This window comes from Nycticebus coucang, chromosome X (genome assembly GCF_027406575.1).
Source record: "Nycticebus coucang isolate mNycCou1 chromosome X, mNycCou1.pri, whole genome shotgun sequence".
NCBI classification, from domain to species: Eukaryota; Metazoa; Chordata; class Mammalia; order Primates; family Lorisidae; genus Nycticebus; species Nycticebus coucang.
The window spans coordinates 17371477-17389491 of record NC_069804.1 but is presented as its reverse complement, the minus strand read 5'-3'; the positions used below and the strand labels follow the sequence as shown (position 1 = coordinate 17389491).

The window sequence follows — 18015 nt, the reverse complement described above, 5'->3', positions numbered from 1 at the left end:
AAATAAATATACAAAACAAAGCATTGATGGGGTTAGTCCCTAACTCTTTCCCCTTTGGACTGTAACTGTTAACTAAGTTTATCCAGACTGTAGCCATAATATAACTTAATATATCATTTACTGACTTATTATTGTATTATCTAACAGTTCTCCCTAAAATGTAAGTTCTGCAAGGCAACAGATCTTTATTCGGTCACTGACATTTTCCAAGAGCCTAGAACTATGTCTGACACATAGTAGGTCCTTAATAAATAACTGTTAAATGAATGAAGAGAAGGGAATCACTCAAGTTATAAATAATTAATATTATTTCTGAAACCTCTGTGGCTTCTCCTTTTTCTTTTTTCTTTGCAGCTTTTTGGCTGGGGCTGGGTTTGAACCCGCTACCTCCTACATATGAGGCCACTGCCCTATACCCTGAGCCACAGGCACCACCCCTCTGTGGCCTCTCCTTATAAATCTGTCCTAAAGGAGAGTATCATATTCATATCTCTGTACAATAACTTAACTCTTAGTAAATATATCCTCCACATCTCAGTGAACATAAGATAAAATTTAAACTATAGCACTCTGCCAAGAATTATGCATTTCCATGACTACAAAACAAAATAATCAGTATATGATCTTTATTATAACATAGCTCATAGATATTAAGAAATAAAATAATTGTGAGCTGTCTTTATCTGGAAATTGCAACTCTGGCTAAATGATGCATGCATCTCCACTACGTACCAGAAACTGAGGAAAGAAAATTAGGGGTACAACAAAAATTATTAAAATATCAGAATGATATTCTGGTCCACTTTACCCTAGGTCAGCTCCAGTCCTGCGTGTGGAGTCTGCAAGATGCCACATCTATATTGTTGTGGTGGGGGAAGGTGCCACTGCAGAATAATGACCCCTAATCTCCTCCCTCCTATTCTAACTCATCTAAGCTTCCAGAGGCCATGATTTTCTTTTTGTGCAACTCCAATTTCTTCCTAATTATCCTTTTTATTCACATAACATTAGAAGAGCTTTTTCTAACCTTCAGTCTTTGGAATTTAAATGTCATAATTTAAGGAGGCATCCTTTCCTACTTGTCATGAGATGTTTCTTATACTTACTTGATTGTTAAATATTTTAGATGCACAAGCCAGTGATGAATTCTGTTTCTCCCTCCATTTCTCTCCCCTCACCTCTCTCTTTTTCCCTCATTGATTAGAGTATATTTTACATCAGAAACCACATTTTAGTCAGCATTTTCAGCAATCAAGGTATAAGAGTATCAAATCGAGAAATAGATGCTTCTTCAACAATTATCTAATGGACACAAATAGCTTAAACACTGTTTGGTAACATGTTCAATTATTTTTCCTAGCTACAGATGTTACCCAATGTCATGTGGGTGTGTGTTTATGTGCACTTGTAAACACACATGTGCACACGAATATATGAATGTGTGTTTATATATGAATAAGAAAACTGTCTTATGGTTACGATCCAACCCACAGGAAGAATGCTCTTATAATTAAGCATTCATCCATATGAAATAATTTTATTTCAACTCTTTCAGAACAGGAAACCTGAAGAAAAGTCTACAAAAAGCCCTCTAAGAGGTCATGAAATTTTTATCTAAAAAGTTGAAAAGCAGTGTCCTGTAATACCACTTCCTACTATGAGAGAAATGGTATGACCTAGCAATTAAAAGTAGAAAGTTTAGAGTTCAACAAATCTGGATTCAAATCCAGACCCATCATTGAGCACATTATTCAACTCATGCGAGCTTCAGTGTTCTCTTTTGTCGAGTGAGAATAATTCTACCTGTGTGATTAGGTTGGTTTAAGGATCGAATGAGATAATATATGTAGTTGTTCTTAAGTACTCGTCCCTGCCATATGGGGTAAAAACCGGCAGGAAGGCAGTTAGAATGTAGGATAGGAAATTTAGCAAGATAAATGAGCAAGGGTGCTCAAGAGTGATTGATACATTCTTGCTGAATGGAGGAATACATAGGAGGAGTATTTATAGCTCTTACTATATGCCAGGAGCTTCAGCGACTCTAGAGAGGCAGCTCTAGAGTGCGCATGCTGCCACAAACGTGAGTACATGTCCTACTACCTTTACGTCCCTGTTTACAGAAATGCTCACGAAAAGTCTCAAAATTAAAACATAATGACGGGAACGGCAGTGTTAGGAGGTTGGCAGACCCTCTCCACAGTGAAATAGTCATTTAACTTGTGACAATTATTTTTAAAATTTTCGCTACTTGGGAGGCTGAGGCAAGAGAATCACTTAAGCCCAAGAGTTTGAGGTTGCTGTGAGCTGTGACACCATAGCACTCTACCGGGGGCAACACAGTGAGACTCTGTCTCAAAAAATAAATTCTTAAAAACGTAAATGAGATAAAGTATATGTTAACCAGTGTGATGTAAGCATTCCTAATTCTATATGAAATAAGCACATTGTACCCCATAAATGCATTCATGTATCCATGATCTATGTGTTTATGATCTATGTGTTTGCCATGTCCTTGCTAAAGAACAATAAAATAAAACATAAGAAAATAAAAAAAATTCTTTTAAACAAGCTGGTCTCAATTATTTACAGTCAGTCACAGCTCGAGCTCCTTGTTCTACTCTTTCCCCTCTTCTTACTACTGTATTTGATTTGTTTAAAAAATACATTAAAGGGCGGCGCCTGTGGCTCAGTGAGTAGGGCGCCGGCCCCATATGCCGAGGGTGGCGGGTTCAAACCCAGCCCCGGCCAAACTGCAACAAAAAAAATAGCCGGGCGTTGTGGCGGGCGCCTGTAGTCCCAGCTGCTCGGGAGGCTGAGGCAAGAGAATCACTCTAAGCCCAAGAGTTAGAGGTTGCTGTGAGCCGTGTGACGCCACAGCACTCTACCGAGGGTGGTACAGTGAGACTGTCTCTACAAAAAAAAAAAAAATACATTAAAAATATTTTTGTTTAAAACCAATTAAAGTCTCTAGAAATTGTCCTAATGGCATACAGCAAATGGACAAACATTTATTTAAGAAAATGTACTAAATTTTAGTATCAACAGAGAGTTTCTGGCATTTAAGTTATGATCTACCGTAATCCCTACCCCTAGATCACCGTATATGGGAACTCTACTCCAGGTGAGTATATCCAAGAAGACAGGACTCCACCTTCTTCTAGCTCCCAGTAGGGGGCTCTCATTTTGCCGCAGAAGGGGCAAGCAGATGGGCCTCCCTCTCACCCTCTAGCTCTGTTACACAAGCTGAGGCAGAGAGAACAAGGGCTCATTTTCCTCCCTCACTGGGTAGAAGTTCTACCCCAGGCATGGTAGGCTGCACATGCTTGATCTCAATAGTGCCCACCCTTACTCATAGGGAAGAAGTATCATGCCAGGAGGGGCAAGCCAAGAAGGCCAGGGCTATCATCCCTGCCTACCACCCACTTTTAGAACTGGGTTGTCACTCCAAGAGAAGCTGCTATGTCTGCTCCAAGCTCCAGTGCAATGGCACAGAGGTTTGGCCAGGGGAAGACATGGGTTGAGAAAGGAGACCTCTGCTACTCTGCCTAAGGGGACTGGACTTATTTGGTGCAAAGCACGGGGAAGTTCATGCCTAAGGGCACTGTTGAAAACAATAGGGATCTTGGGAGTAAGCTCTCAGAGGATGGGTGTTAGTTTCATAATACTAGTAATAACAATAGACTAGCTAGAGCTTTACCAAAAAAAGATTTTTTATTTATTTAGTTTGTTTGAGACTTTAACGGACAGAGTCAGCCAAAGAGACAGATGAGAAGAGCCTTCCTAGGGTCAGAGTAAGCCTCAAAGAGGCTCAACATCCTGCCCCCTCCCCAGCTTCAACCGAATCAGACTATAGAGGGTTTGTGGTCTAGAGCCTTGTTAAAAACAATGGAGCAATTAGCTAGCAATTTGTGAAAGCTAATTTTGTGAAATAGTTGGGTTTGATATAAATAGAGGCAGATGGACCAGAAGCTTAAAGGCGAGTCAAAGAGAGTCAGCTAAAACCACAAGCATCCCTGGTGGTTAGGGAAGCTGCATGCACGCCCAAGGCAGCACTCTGTGAGGAATCACCTCAGGAACTGCACACTGAAGGGTGTACTAAATTGTCCAGACAAGTCACTAGAAATGAATAAACAAACAAAAAAGCAAATAACAACAACAAGCCTCAGAAAGGGGTGTATGTGTATGTGTAGAAATAACTATCTAGAGTTACTACACTATATTATCCAAAATATCCAGTCTTCAACAAAAAATTATAAGACATGCAAAAAAAAAAAACTGTATGACCCATACATGGGGAAAAAGAAGCAGGTAAGAGAAACTGCTTTTAAAGTGGCTAGATGTTGACTTAGCAAAGATTTCAAAGCAACTATTATAAATATGTTCAAAGAGACAAATATAAAACACTCCACCAAAAAGAGTGAAATATATAGTCTTCTCAAGTGCACATGGAGCATTCTCCAGGATAGACCATATGTTAGGCCGCAGAAAATAGTCTCAGTAAGTTTTAAAAGGATTTACCAAAGAAAGAAGAAAACAAGTTTTAAAGGGGTTTAATCATGCAAAGTATGTGTTTTCTGTCTATAATCAATTTAAACTAGAAACCATTAAAATGAAATATGGGTACTTGGGAGGCTGAGGCAAGAGAATCGCTTAAGCCCAGGAGTTGGAGGTTGCTGTGAGCTGTGTGAGGCCACGGCACTCTACCGAGGGCCATAAAGTGAGACTCTGTCTCTACAAAAAAAAAAAAAAAAAGAAAAGAAATATGGGAAATTTACAAATATGTAGACATTCAACAACATACTCCTAAATAACACATGGGGCAAAGAAGAAATCACAAGGGAATTTAGAAAATACTTTGATATGAAAGAATAAAGAATACAACAAAGGCTGGGTGCTGTGGCTTGAGCCTATAATCCTAACACTCTGTGGGGCTGAGGTGGATGGATCACTTGAGCTCAGGAGTTCAAGATCAGCCTGAGCCAGAGTGAGACCCCATCTCAAACACTAGCTGGGCATTGTGGCTGGCTCCTATAGTCCCAACTACTCAGGAGGCTGAGGCAAGAGGATCACTTGAGCCCAGGAGTTTGAGGTTGCTGTGAGCTATGACACCATGGCACTTTACCCAGGGTGACAGAGTGTGTCACCCTGGGTAAAGTCCCTGTCTCCAAAAAAAGAAAAAACAAGAAAGAATACAACAGTAAAACTTACGAGATAGAACTAAACCAGTACTTACTGATAAATATATAACTTTATTAATAGATTAAAAAGATCTCAAATCAACATTACTTCCAGGGTGGCGCCTGTGGCTCAGGGAGTAGGGCGCCGGTCCCATATGCTGGAGGTGGCGAGTTCAAACCTAGCCCCAGCCAAAAAAAAAAACAACATTACTTCCAACTAAGAAACTAGAAAAAGAAGAGCAAACTAAGCCTAAAATAAACAGAAGAAAGAAAATAATAAAAATAAGAGCAAAAGTAAAATAGAGAATAAACAATAGAGAAAATTGATGGACCAAAAACTGGTTCCTTGAAAGATCAAGAAAATTAACAAACCTTAGTGAGACTGGCCAAGACAAAAAAGAGAAGACTCAAATTACTCATATCAGGAACGAAGGAGGGAATATTATTACCAGACTTACAGGAGAAAACAATTGTAAAGAAATATTACAAACAAATTTAGGCAAAAAAATTAGATAAATCAGATGAAATGTACAAATTCTAAGAAAAACACAACTACCAAGACACAAACTACTACTAAAGTATAAATTAAAAATCTGAATACAATTATAGCAAGAAAAAAGATTGAATTAGTAATTTTAAAACTTCCTACAAGGAAAATCCCAGAAGGCTTCATTGACAAACTCAACCAAACATTTGAAAAATTAATATCAATCCTTCACAAATTCTCCCAAAGCATAAAAAAGGAGATAATACTTCCCAACCTATCTTATGATGCCAATCTTATTCTAATAACAAAACTAGACAATGATATAACAGGAAAACTACAGACCAGTATCTCTTATGAATATAGATACAAAAATAGGGCCAGGCACCTGTAGTCCCAATGCATTTGGGGAGGCCAAGAAGGGAGGATTTCTTGAAGCCAGGAGTTAAAGACCAGCCTGAGCAGCTCAATGAGACCCCTTCTCCACAAAATATAGAAAAAAATTAGCCAGGCATGGCGGCATGTGTCTATAGTACTAGCTACTTGGGAGGGTGAGGTGGGAGGATCACCTGAGCCCAGGAGTTCAGGGTTACAATGAGCTATAATTGTGCCACTGCACTGTAACCTGGATGACAGAGCAAGACATTAGCTCTAGAAAAGAAATATAAATAGATAGATAGATATAGGTAGATAGATGCAAAACCCCTCAAATACTAGCAAAATGAATTCAGCAATATATAAAGATTATATACCATGACCAACTAGGATTTATTCTAGGAATGTAAGTTTGGTTTAAAAATCTGAAATCAATCAATGTAATACCTCATATTAATAAAGGACAAAAACCACATGATCATTTGAAAATATTCAGAAAAAGCATTTGACAAAACCCAACACTCTTTCATGATAAAAACACTCAAACTAGGCAAACTCAATATCATGAACAAGACAAGGATGTCTACCTTTACCACTTTTATTCAACACTGTACTGGAGGTTCTAGACAAGGCAATTAAGGAAAGAAAAGAGAAAAGAAAAGGCATCAAGATTAGAAGATGTTATCTCTATTCATGGGTAACATTATCTTGCATATGGGAAATCTCAAGGAATCCAACAAAAACTATTATAACTAATAAACATATGTGTGTGTGTGTATATATATATATATATTTTTTTTTTAAGGCAGAATCTCACTCTGTTGTCCAGGCTAGAGTACTGTGGCATCAGTCTAGCTTACTGCAACCTCAAACTCCTGGGCTCCGGCCATCTTCTTGCCTCAGTTTCTCTAGTAGCTGGACTATAGGCATTCACCACAACACCCAGCTAACTTTTCCATTTTATTCTATTTTGACAGAGTCTCACTCTGTCACCTAGGTAGAGTGCCATGGCATCATCATAACTCACAGCAACCTCAAACTCTTGGGCTCAAGTGATCTTCCTGCCTCAGCCTCCTAAGTAGCTGAGACTACAGGCGCCCGCCACAATGCCTGGCTAGTTTTTCTATGTTTAGCAGAGACAAGGTCTCAGTCTTGCTCACGCTGGTCTCAGACTCCCTAACTCAAGGGATCCACCCACCTCAGTCTCCCAGAGTGCTAGGATTATAGGCGCCCAGCCATAAACGAATATATCCGAGTTCATAGCACGAGGTAGCTATACAAAAGTCAGTTGTTATTTCTATCTACTAGCAATAAACAATCAAAAATGTAATTAACAAAACAATTCTATTTACAATAGTATCAAAAACACTTAGGAATAAATTTAACAAAACAAATTGCAAGAAGTCTGTGCTGAAAAGTACAAAACACTGCTAAAATTAAAGAATAAATGGAAAAACATCCCATGCTCACAGGATTGAAGACATAACATTGTTAAGATAGCCATAGTACTTGAATTGAACTATAGATTTCAGGCAATCCCTACCAATGCCCCAGCTGTTTTTTGATAGAAATTGATTCTAAAATTCATATGGAAATTTAAGGGACCCAGAATAGCCAGAACGATCTTGAAAAAGAACAAGTTGGAAACTTACACTTTCCACTTTTAAAATTTCCTACAAAGCTATAGTAATCCAAATTGTATAGTATTGACATAAGGATAAAAATATATAAGTGAAACAGAGTTAAGAGTCAAGAAATAAGCCCTCATAGTTATGGTCAATTGATTTTTGGTAAGAGTGTCAAGAAAATTCAATGAGGAAAGAATAATCTTGTGAAGAAATAGTGCTGGAATAACTGAACAGCCACATGAAATAGAATGAATTTGGAATTCTACTTCAGACTATACACAAAAATTAACTACAAATAGATCAGACACCTAAATATAAGAGCTAAATCTCTAAAACTTTAGAAGAAAACAAAGTAATAGGCTTGGCGCCTGTAGCTCAGTGGTTAGGGCACTGGCCACATACATCGTTGCTGGAGGGTAACCCAGCCAGGGCCTGCTAGACAACAATGATAACTACAATGAAAAAAATAGCCAGGTGTTGTCGGCGGGCACCTGTAGTCCCAGCTACGTGGGAGGCTGAGGCAAGAGAATTGCTTGAGCCCAAGAGTTTGAGGTTGCTGTGAGCTGTGATGCCATAGCACTCTACTGAGGCTGACATAGTGAGACTCTGTCTCAAGAAAAAAAAGAAAAAGTAATTAATCTTTGTGACTTAGAGTTGGACAACAGCTTAGATACAACACCAAAAACATGAGCAACTGGAGAAAAACACATAATGTTGGTTGAGTATCACCAAAATTAAAAACTGTTGTGCTGCAAAGGTCACCATCAAGAAAGGGAAAAGACAACCCACAGAATGGGGAGAATATTTAAAAAATATATATCTCATAAGGGGTTTGTATTTAGAATTATAAAAAAAACTCAATAATCCAGTAATAAAAAGGTAAATAATTTTTTAAATGGGCAAAGGAGCTGAATAGACTTTCTCCAAAGAAGATCTCCAAATATCCAAGAAATACACAAAAAGATGCTCAACATCTTTAGTCATTAGGGAAATGCAAATCAAAACCACATGAGATTCTACCTCATGCCCTCCATGATGGCTACAATTAAAAGGATATACAATAGCCAAGTGTTACTGAGAAGGTAGGGAAAGTAAAACCTTCATACTTTGCTGGTGGAAATGTAAAATGGGATAGCCACTTGGGAAAACAGTTTGGAACGTTCTCAAAATGTTAAGCTTTCTTCAGAGTTACTTTACTATATATAATAATGTATATATATTACTTTATGGGCCAGTACTTCTAGGCACACACCCAAGAGAAATGAAAACATACATGCACATAAAAACTTGTATGTGAATGTCTGCAGCAGCATTGTTTATAACAGCCAAGAAGCGAAAAAATAACCCAAATTGTCCATCCACTTACGAATAACTACAAGGTATCTATCCATATAACAGAATATTATCCAGCAATGAAGAAATAAGTACTGAGACATGCTAGCGCATGGGTAGACCTCAAGAACACTGTGCTGAGTGAGAGAAGCCAGACACAGAAGACTACGTATGGTACCTGCCCGTTTCTGTAACATGTTCAAAATAGGAAAATCTATAAAAAGTATATTAGTGGTCACCTAAGGCTGGAGTTTGTGGAGAGAGTTGGGGGTAATAGGAGTGACTGCTAATAGGAATACGGGTTTCTTTATGGGATGATGAAAATATTCTAAAATTCTAAACTTAGATTGTGGCAATAGGTTTACAACACAATGAATTTACTAAAAACTACTGAATTTTGTATTTTAAGCAGGTGAGGTATATAGTATGTACATCACATCTCAATAAAGCTTTTAAAATACTGTGATAAATTCAGAGAGTGATATGGTCTGCATAGAAAGTAAACGTCAGTTTTTAACCTATATATTGTAATGTGTATGGTGGTGTCTTTGTTTTCAGGCCAGTGAACACGCTGAGTACCTACCTGTTCCCACTCATGCTTTGATAAATGTTCAGAAGAAGTTTCGCCTGCTTTGAATGTCTCAGATGTAGAAACAGATACACCTATTTTATTTTGCTTAAATTCCATGGCATGGTCTCTATTTACTTCCATTGGTGGTATCAGCACAGATTTCATCTATAAAACAAATTCATGTTTTAGTCAAGCCCTCTGCTTATTGTGTGGCATGCAGAGATTTTAGCACCAGTTGGGATTCTGTCTACGTTGTTGTGCCTCAACCCATTGAAAAACACACAGTCACCTTTTCTTTTCTTTTCTTTTCTCTTTTTTGAGACAGTCTCACTGTGTCGCCCTTGGTAGAGTGCTATGGCATCACAGCTCACAGCAACCTCAAACTCTTGGGCTTAAGCGATTCTCTTGCCTTAGCCTCCCAAGTAGCTGGGACTACAGGCGCCTGCCATAATGCTCGGCCAGCTATTTCTTTGTTGTAGTTGTCATTGTTGTGTAGCAGGCCCGAGCTGGGTTCGAACATGCCAGCCCCGGTGTATGTGGCTGGTGCCCTAACAAACGAGCTACAGGGGCCAAGTCACGATCACCTCTTCTATCTTACCACCTCCTGTACCTGCTAATCCAAGGATGTCTGTAAAATGGGCCTGTTAAATTCTGTTTGTACATGTTTCATCTAGAGACACTGCCCTACAGGGAAAGCTTCCCAGTAGAGTTTTGAAGCTGTTAGACATGTTCAGGCATCAATACAGGAAATGGAAGATGCTAGTATAGGAAAAACTAGCCTCCCTTTGAGGTTTATCTACACCTGGAGTCGAGTCTTTATTTATTTTTTTTGAGACTGAGTCTCTTTATGTCTCCCTGGGTAGACTGCCATGGTGTCATAGCTCACAGCAACCTCAAACTCTGGACTCAAGTGATTTTCTTGCCTCAGCCTCCTGAGTAGCCCGGACCACGGGCGTCCACCACAACACCCAGCCATTTTTTTTGGGGGGGGGGGCGGGGTTGCAGTTGTTATTGTTGTTTAGCAGGCCAAACCTGCCACCTTCAGTGTATGTGGCTGGGGCCCTGCTCACTGAGCTACAGAAGCTGCGCCTGGAGTCGAGTCTCAGGAGTTCAGAAACACCTTGTCAGAGTGTGGATGCTTTTTGCTTTGTTGTGTTTTCCAGGAGAAATGAGAAAAATCACATCTCTGCCCAGGAAAATTCTCAAAGGGGACACAAATTGAAAACTTTGGAAGCCCTTCAACCTAATGCAGTGTAGTTCTCAACCTCACCCTGCCAACAAATGAATATGATCCAAATCCTAAAAATAAAGCTGCTTCATTTTTTGAAAATAAATTGTCTTTCTGATAGTATGTCAACTACTACTATACTCCCTTCTGTGTTCCCTCCCATAATCTGAGACTATAATTTTATACTTGATTCTTTGTAGCATCATATCTTTATACAAAAGAATTTTAAATAATACTTTGGTTACACTGGTGGCCATAGCTCAGTGATGGACTGAGGTAGACGCTCTGTGGTAGATGCTTAGTTTCTTCTACACACTAGGGTGTATAGGAAATCTTATTTTTCTTTTTCAAAATTAAATTGAATCTCATTCTGAGGTCCTGTCTCATTGAGCTAGTTGGAAATTCAATCTCAGCTATTATTAGCTAGTTCACAGCCTGCCTGCCTTGTCTCCTGCCAGCAAATGTCCTCAGGTTATACAGCAGAATATTCTGGGAGGATCCTCTGAACATGGGTCCACACAACTCACTTCTGATAAGCTCATTTGGCAAGGTCACATGGTCTTTAAGTATGTGCAGCTTTGTAGTTTTCAAGGCCACTTGGGAATGGGATACTTTGTTCTAACACCCCCTAGAGCACCATACCACCATATTATCCTGGGGGGGTCCTACTGGCCATATTTTCCCACATGCCCTGCTAGGCAGCTTGAAGAACACTAAACCAGAGTCTTAATCTTACAGTCTTCCTTCTCTGTCCCTCTATATTGACCTCCCAACCTGCCCACCTTACAAAATACCTTTAACGAACCTAGAATAGAGGCTGTTGCCAGGTCCTCCCATCCCTTCTGCTCCTCTATTAACAATGATCCCACAACAAGGGTAAACCCGGAATCATGTTCACCTGTACCCTGAGGAGTTGCAGTTGGGAAAAGGACCTGTACCTTTTCCCATCCTATGGGATGGGAAAGTAGGGGTTATACAATTGGACCTGAAAAGCTACTTTTGTAGCTCATCTGATAAGATGAGAACCAAAGGTGTGAACCTACCATGTTCACTACAGTTCAATCATATTTCATACAAGTATGTGCTGCTAGTTCTACCTAACTCTATGATGAGTAGAAGATGCAAACAATATACAAGTCAAAGTTCACATCTTTAAAATCAGTTTTACGAGCAGGCTCAACCGTGATCCCCGAAAGGCGTGAAATTTGAGGTATCCTGGGAAAACTGCTAGCCCCTAAACTCCCCAGCGTCTGTCTTAGTGACTGAAATTCAAACCTCAGATCCAAGTATCAGAGAAAAAGAAAAGAGAGCTATATGTTTAGTATTTACTATATGCCATTTCTTCACCAAAGTAATTATACTTAATATTCTCAACAATCTGATATAGTAGGTATTTTTATCTTCAATTTATAGATATGGAAACTGCAGATTGGAAAACTTTAGTACCTTGTCCAGTCACCCAGCCAGGAAGTGGTTCAGACAGGATGTAAACCTAGACCTAAATCTGTCTAATGTCAGAGCCTCGAAGTCTTTCCGATGTCAAGGTAGCTCTCAATTTAGGGTCTCCACAGAGCTATAAAGGGCTATTCCAGAGACATGTTCCCAGTATCTACAATGCCCTAACTAGGGCTGCCTGCTCAGGCTAACCTCAAGAAAGCAAAAGTTTTCAATGTAATCAATTGGTAGTGGCTGCCATGACTAATTAGCACTGTGGTCACAGGGTGCATGGTGGTGGTGGCCTGCAGCCTCCATGCCACATGCTGGCCAATATTTGACTGACAAAAACATGTTCCTTTGTTCTTGGCTAGAACTGTATCTACTTGTTATGCTAATACTATCTCATTTTGATCAAAATATCTTATTGGCTTGAGGATTCACTGATATCATGAAAAAGGTGACTTAAACTTAACTGCAACTGGGATATATTTGAGCGCAAAAGGAAGCACTATTAGCAATTACACCTGGATAACAGTGGCAAACCAGGAAGTGTAGGTTATCGGTGAAGTGGGGGAGGGAGCTATGTAAAATCACTATAGAATCAGGAAATGGGTGGTAAAAAAGTTTCTGTCCAGTTTTGTCTTACGTCTGTCCTACTTTTCTCTTAAATCTCTTAGGAGATAGTCAACAAATATTAATTACTTAGTACATGTCAGGTGCTGGGGTTTTATCAGTGAATTAGAGAAGCAGAGGAAGACAGTAAACAGTGCCATAATTCCTTATTTAATTTTGGTAATTATTGGGCGGCGCCTGTGGCTCAGTGAGTAGGGCGCCGGCCCCATATGCCGAGGGTGGCGGGTTCAAACCTGGCCCCGGCCAAACTGCAACAACAACAACAACAAAAATAATAGCCGGGCGTTGTGGCGGGCGCCTGTAGTCCCAGCTACTCGGGAGGCTGAGGCAAGAGAATCGCATAAGCCCAAGAGTTAGAGGTTGCTGTGAGCCGTGTGACGCCACAGCACTCTACCAAGGGCGGTACAGTGAGACTCTGTCTCTAAAAAAAAAAAAAAAAAAATTTTGGTAATTATTATGAAGGACATGTACAAGGGGCTTGACAGCATGTAAAGGGGGACCTGATCTCGTCTGGAGGTTATATTTAAGTGGAAATTAAAAGGATGAGAACGCCAGACACCATGGCTCACCCCTATAATCCTAGCACTCTGGGAGGCCAAGGCAGGAGGATCCCTTGAGCGCAGGAGTTGGAGACCAACCTGAGCAAGAGTGAGATCCTATCTCTACTAAAAAATAGAAAAACTAGCTGGGCATAGTGGCAGGAGCCTATAGTCCTAGCTACCCAGGAGGCTGAGGCAAGAGGATTGCTCAAGCCCAAGAGTTTGAGGCTGCTCTGAGCTATGATGCCATATCACTCTATCAGGGTAACAGAGTCAGACTGTGTCTCAAAAAGAATGAGAGGACATTACCACCAATATTATCATTCGTATGTGCACAAAAGTATAATGACTCTGAAAACTCAAGGTGCAACAAGGGGTCACATTTATGTCTCTATCAGATTAAATTCCAGCTTTCGACTTCACCTGCCCAGATTGGTTACAAGTTAATTATCAGTCCTGAGGGGCTAACAATCCAGGTTTCCCACTAGCACTGTATATCATTATCTGGCTCCACAGCTGCTATTGGTTCTCACGCCAACATGAAAACCCCTTACATCTTTAGCCTGGGGGCTTTGCCTTGGCTCAGATAGAGAAGAAAGATAATTCTAGAGAACTAGAATTCTAAGGCCCGCCCAAGCAGCCCTTTACTAGGTGAGGAATCTTTATAGGCACCACATGGACACTTCCCTCAGAGGTTTTACAAAGACTTCTACTCTGCTTTTATTTGTATCTAATACAATTATGTAGGGTTAAAATACTTTAAAAAATTATTCCAAACTGGCTCAGCGCTTGTGGCTCAAGTGGCTAAGGCGCCAGCCACATACACCTGAGCTGGTGGGTTCGAATCCAGCCCTGGCCCACCAAACAACAATGACGGCTGGAACCAAAAAATAGCCGGGCGTTGTGGTGGGTGCCTGTAGTCCCAGCTACTTGGGAGGCAGAGGCAGGAGAATGGCTTGAGCCCAGGAGTTGGAGGTTGCTGTGAGCTGTGATGCTACAGCACTCTACCCAGGGCAACAGCTTGAGGCTCTGTCTCAAAAAAAAAAAATTATCCCGAACCACTTGAAATATAAGGGAAAGCATATCAATTCAGAAATAAACTGCCATATGGGTTCCACCTATATAAGGTAACTAGAGTAGTCTAATTCATAGGGACAGAAAGTAGAAAGGTGGTTGCTAGAGGCTAGAGGGGAAGGAAGAATGGGGAGTTAGCATTCAATGGGTAAGGAATTTTAGTTTAAGAAGACTGAAAAGTTCTGGAGATGGATGGTGGTGATAGAGGTGATAGGTGTACAATAATGTGAATATACTTAAGACCACTAAACTACATACTTAAAAATGGTTATCAATGGTCAGCCAAGACAGTGTCTCACTTTGTCACCCTTGGTACAGTGCTATGGTATAATAGCTCACAGCAACCTCAAACTCTTGGGCTCAAGAGATCCTCTTGCTCAGTTTTTCATTTTTTTAGTAGAGATGGGGCCTTGTTCTTGCTCAGGCTGGTCTTGAACTCGTGAGCTCAAGCAATCCATCTGCCTCGGCCTCCCAGAGTGCTAGGATTACAGGCATGAGCCATCAGGCCTCAGTGGTCAATTTTATGGTATATATATTTTACTGCAATATAAATGAGTTAATTGAGATTTGAATTTTTAAAAATCAAGATTGTTCACTTTCAGTAACTACTGCATATGAAATGTTAATGTTTTCTCATTTTTCCACTTTCAACATGAATTAAATAAAATATTTTCAATATACAGAAATTACCCATATAGTTTTTTTTATCATGCAATCATAGTGAGAAGGAACACTAAGAAAGGGGCTTCAGGAGGAGGAGGAAAACCTGGCCTGCTGAACCAGGAAGTCTGGAAGGCCCATAAGAATGTGAGTGTGAAATAACGTAGGTGACCAATGACCAATAGAAAGAGACAATCAATGACCAATACAAAAGGGCAATACAGCTTGGAGGTGCAGAGAGACCAAGGAAATACTTGCAGCTAATTTCAAACACAGAGTATTTATACTGTTGCAGGCCTTTGCATCTCCATCTCTCTCTTACCTTTTTTCCAACTCTCTTTGGAAGTGCTCTAAACTTTCTCTTTGTTCTTCCTGAATCAAATCTCTCTTTATTACCCTGAAACTTGTGGTTACTTTTGCTTTCTATCCACATCATCTGTGCTGCTCCAGTTTTATTTTCAGTTTCCACCCACTTTTGTTTTTGATTACCGCTGTGCCTCAGTTGAACTTTCTAGTTTAGCTGAGTAATCGAACCAGGTCACTTGGGTTTGGGGAACTGGGACCCCCCAACCCTCAACAAATAGATTTTCTTAAAATTTGTACTAATCTTTTCAGAGTTACAGCAACCACTAAAACATAAATCGATTCAATTACAAATGAAAAGAGGTATACATTTCCTTGTAAACTGAGATAAGATTCATGTCAACATTACTTCTTACTTTGTTTCTTTCTACACGATGGAGTAAATTCAAGTCTGTGGACTCTGATATCCCACCATGTGTGACCAGGACTTCATTGTCAATGATCGTACCAATCGGAAGCCAGGTATAGAGTTCCTCCAAGATTTGTAAGATTTTTTTTCCATGTAGCTGTAAGAAAGAACTTGAGTAAGTTTTATTTTTCTTACAGGTTCACTTTATTGAATAGCCCCATGTATGGACAAAAAAATAACAATTTTCATGCCACTCAAAGGAAGTCATCAAGGAGCCACTAATCAACTAGCATGCATAAATTATGTTCTTTTATTCCATGTTTTTGATACTATGACATCTTGGGGCATTGCTGGCTTTGGAGGAAAGACTGCCCCTCCCAGGGATAGCTAATTCCTAGAGACAACGAATGACTGCCCTTCACATATGCAAACCAACCAATCCAGAACCCAACCTCCAACCACCTCCTTTAAGAGCTCTCACACTCAGGGCCACTATTCCTCTGCTCTAATCACCCAGGGCCAGGTTCCAGACAACTAGGGGCAATCCTTGTGTTCCAGAGCAGGTCAAAATTATTCCTGCTAATCAATCCTAACCCCAATTTCACTGAAGTGCCTCACTCTTTCCCTCCCACGAAAACCACAATTAAAGCTCTTGCCCTTGATTTCCCCTCATCCCTGAGTCTTCTGACCAGCTCTGATACTTCCCTAAGAGCTCCTCCCAGTGTGGCATGCAGTGTCCTCTATTTCTAAGGAACTGTGAATAGAAAACTTTTCCTTCAGGCTCAGCGCCTGTACTCAGTGGGTAGGGTGCCAGCCATATACACCAAAGCTGGCAGGTTCGAACCCAGCCTGGGCCTGCTAAACAACGACAACTGCGACCAAAAAATAGCTGGGCGTTGTGGTGGGCGCCTGTAGTCCCAGCTACTTGGGAGGCTGAGGCAAGAGATTTGCTTAAGCCCAAGAGTTTGAGGTTGCTGTGAGCTGTGATGCCACAGCACTCTACCGAGGGTGACATAGTGAGACTCTCTCAAAAAAAAAAAGGAGTTGGGGGGGGGCGGCACCTGTGGCTCAAAGGAGTAGGACGCCGGCCCCATATACCAGAGGTGGCAGGTTCAAACCCGGCCCCGGCCAAAAACTGAAAAGAAAAAGAAAAGAAAACTTTTCCTTCATGACAGTCATTTCTGTGTCTGTGTGTCATACCATACAAAACCCAGGTACCTTTAAAGCAATGGAGTATGTTTGTATATCCACTAAAACTTACACAGAAGTCACAATGAAAATGCCTGATAAAAAATATAAGTCTACTATAGCCAGAGTGTCCTGCTGTGTTTTTATTTTATTGGCTTGGATTCCGACTAATTGACAGTTACCTTTCCTAAAGCATTAGTTTAATCTTCATTGACTCTTTTTTTACTTCTATGTATACATAGCAAAATGAATGCTAAAAAAAGTATGTATCTTACCTTATACTTATGCAAAATTTCTTTCGTGAAGCCATACCTGAAAAAAAATGAGATTTAAACTGTTTAATTATTGTTAATAACTCCTACTTACATGAGTCATGTAAAAAGGGGAGCCCTTGACATCTCGCTATTGTGAGTACCAAAAACTCAAAAACTAGACTTCAGTTGAAACTATTACTTACTCAAGTCTTTGCTAGACAGGAATGAGAAGAACAAAAACAACCAATAGCATCATCCCTACCTTCAAGGAGCTTACAGTAGAGTTGGGGAAAGAAGATAGATTTTCACGAAACAATTACAAGACAATTTAATAAATGTGTAATAGGTTGGGTAAATGCTGCGCGTGTTCAGAGAAATGTGCTGTGGTAACTGTGGGAAGCTTTGTGGGAGGTTTTTCATTTAGATAGAATTTCTCAGACATCCTGTATCTTATACTAAATGATTAGAAAGAAGGAAAGGCTGAAAAAAGATAAAGAAACCCCTAGAAGATAACAAGTTGGTTCTTCATGCTCTTGCTGATACAGGTCATGTAATGATATAGAGGGTTTTAGTATTATAGAAAATGTCAGGAATTTTAATGCCTGAATAGTAGCTGGTAAGGGAGATTTGATGATGGAAATGTTTTTCAATTACTTTTCCTTGATTTAGGATAATAGTATATACCCTTAATACCCAACACTATGAAGTACACACAGCACACTC

The 18015-nt window shown here is 40.0% G+C and overlaps 1 protein-coding gene across 1 annotated transcript in view; it reads right to left on the bottom strand.

Moving 5' to 3' along the window:
- PPEF1 (protein phosphatase with EF-hand domain 1) overlaps positions 1-18015 on the bottom strand; it is a 116606-nt gene that overhangs the window by 22507 nt on the left and 76084 nt on the right. Inside the window, exons 9-11 of the mRNA XM_053579777.1 lie at positions 17314-17350; positions 15858-16007; positions 9580-9732 (exon numbers count right to left, since the gene is read on the bottom strand). Coding sequence (XP_053435752.1) covers positions 9580-9732; positions 15858-16007; positions 17314-17350 — 340 coding nt within the window. The remainder of the gene's footprint in view (positions 1-9579; positions 9733-15857; positions 16008-17313; positions 17351-18015) is intronic.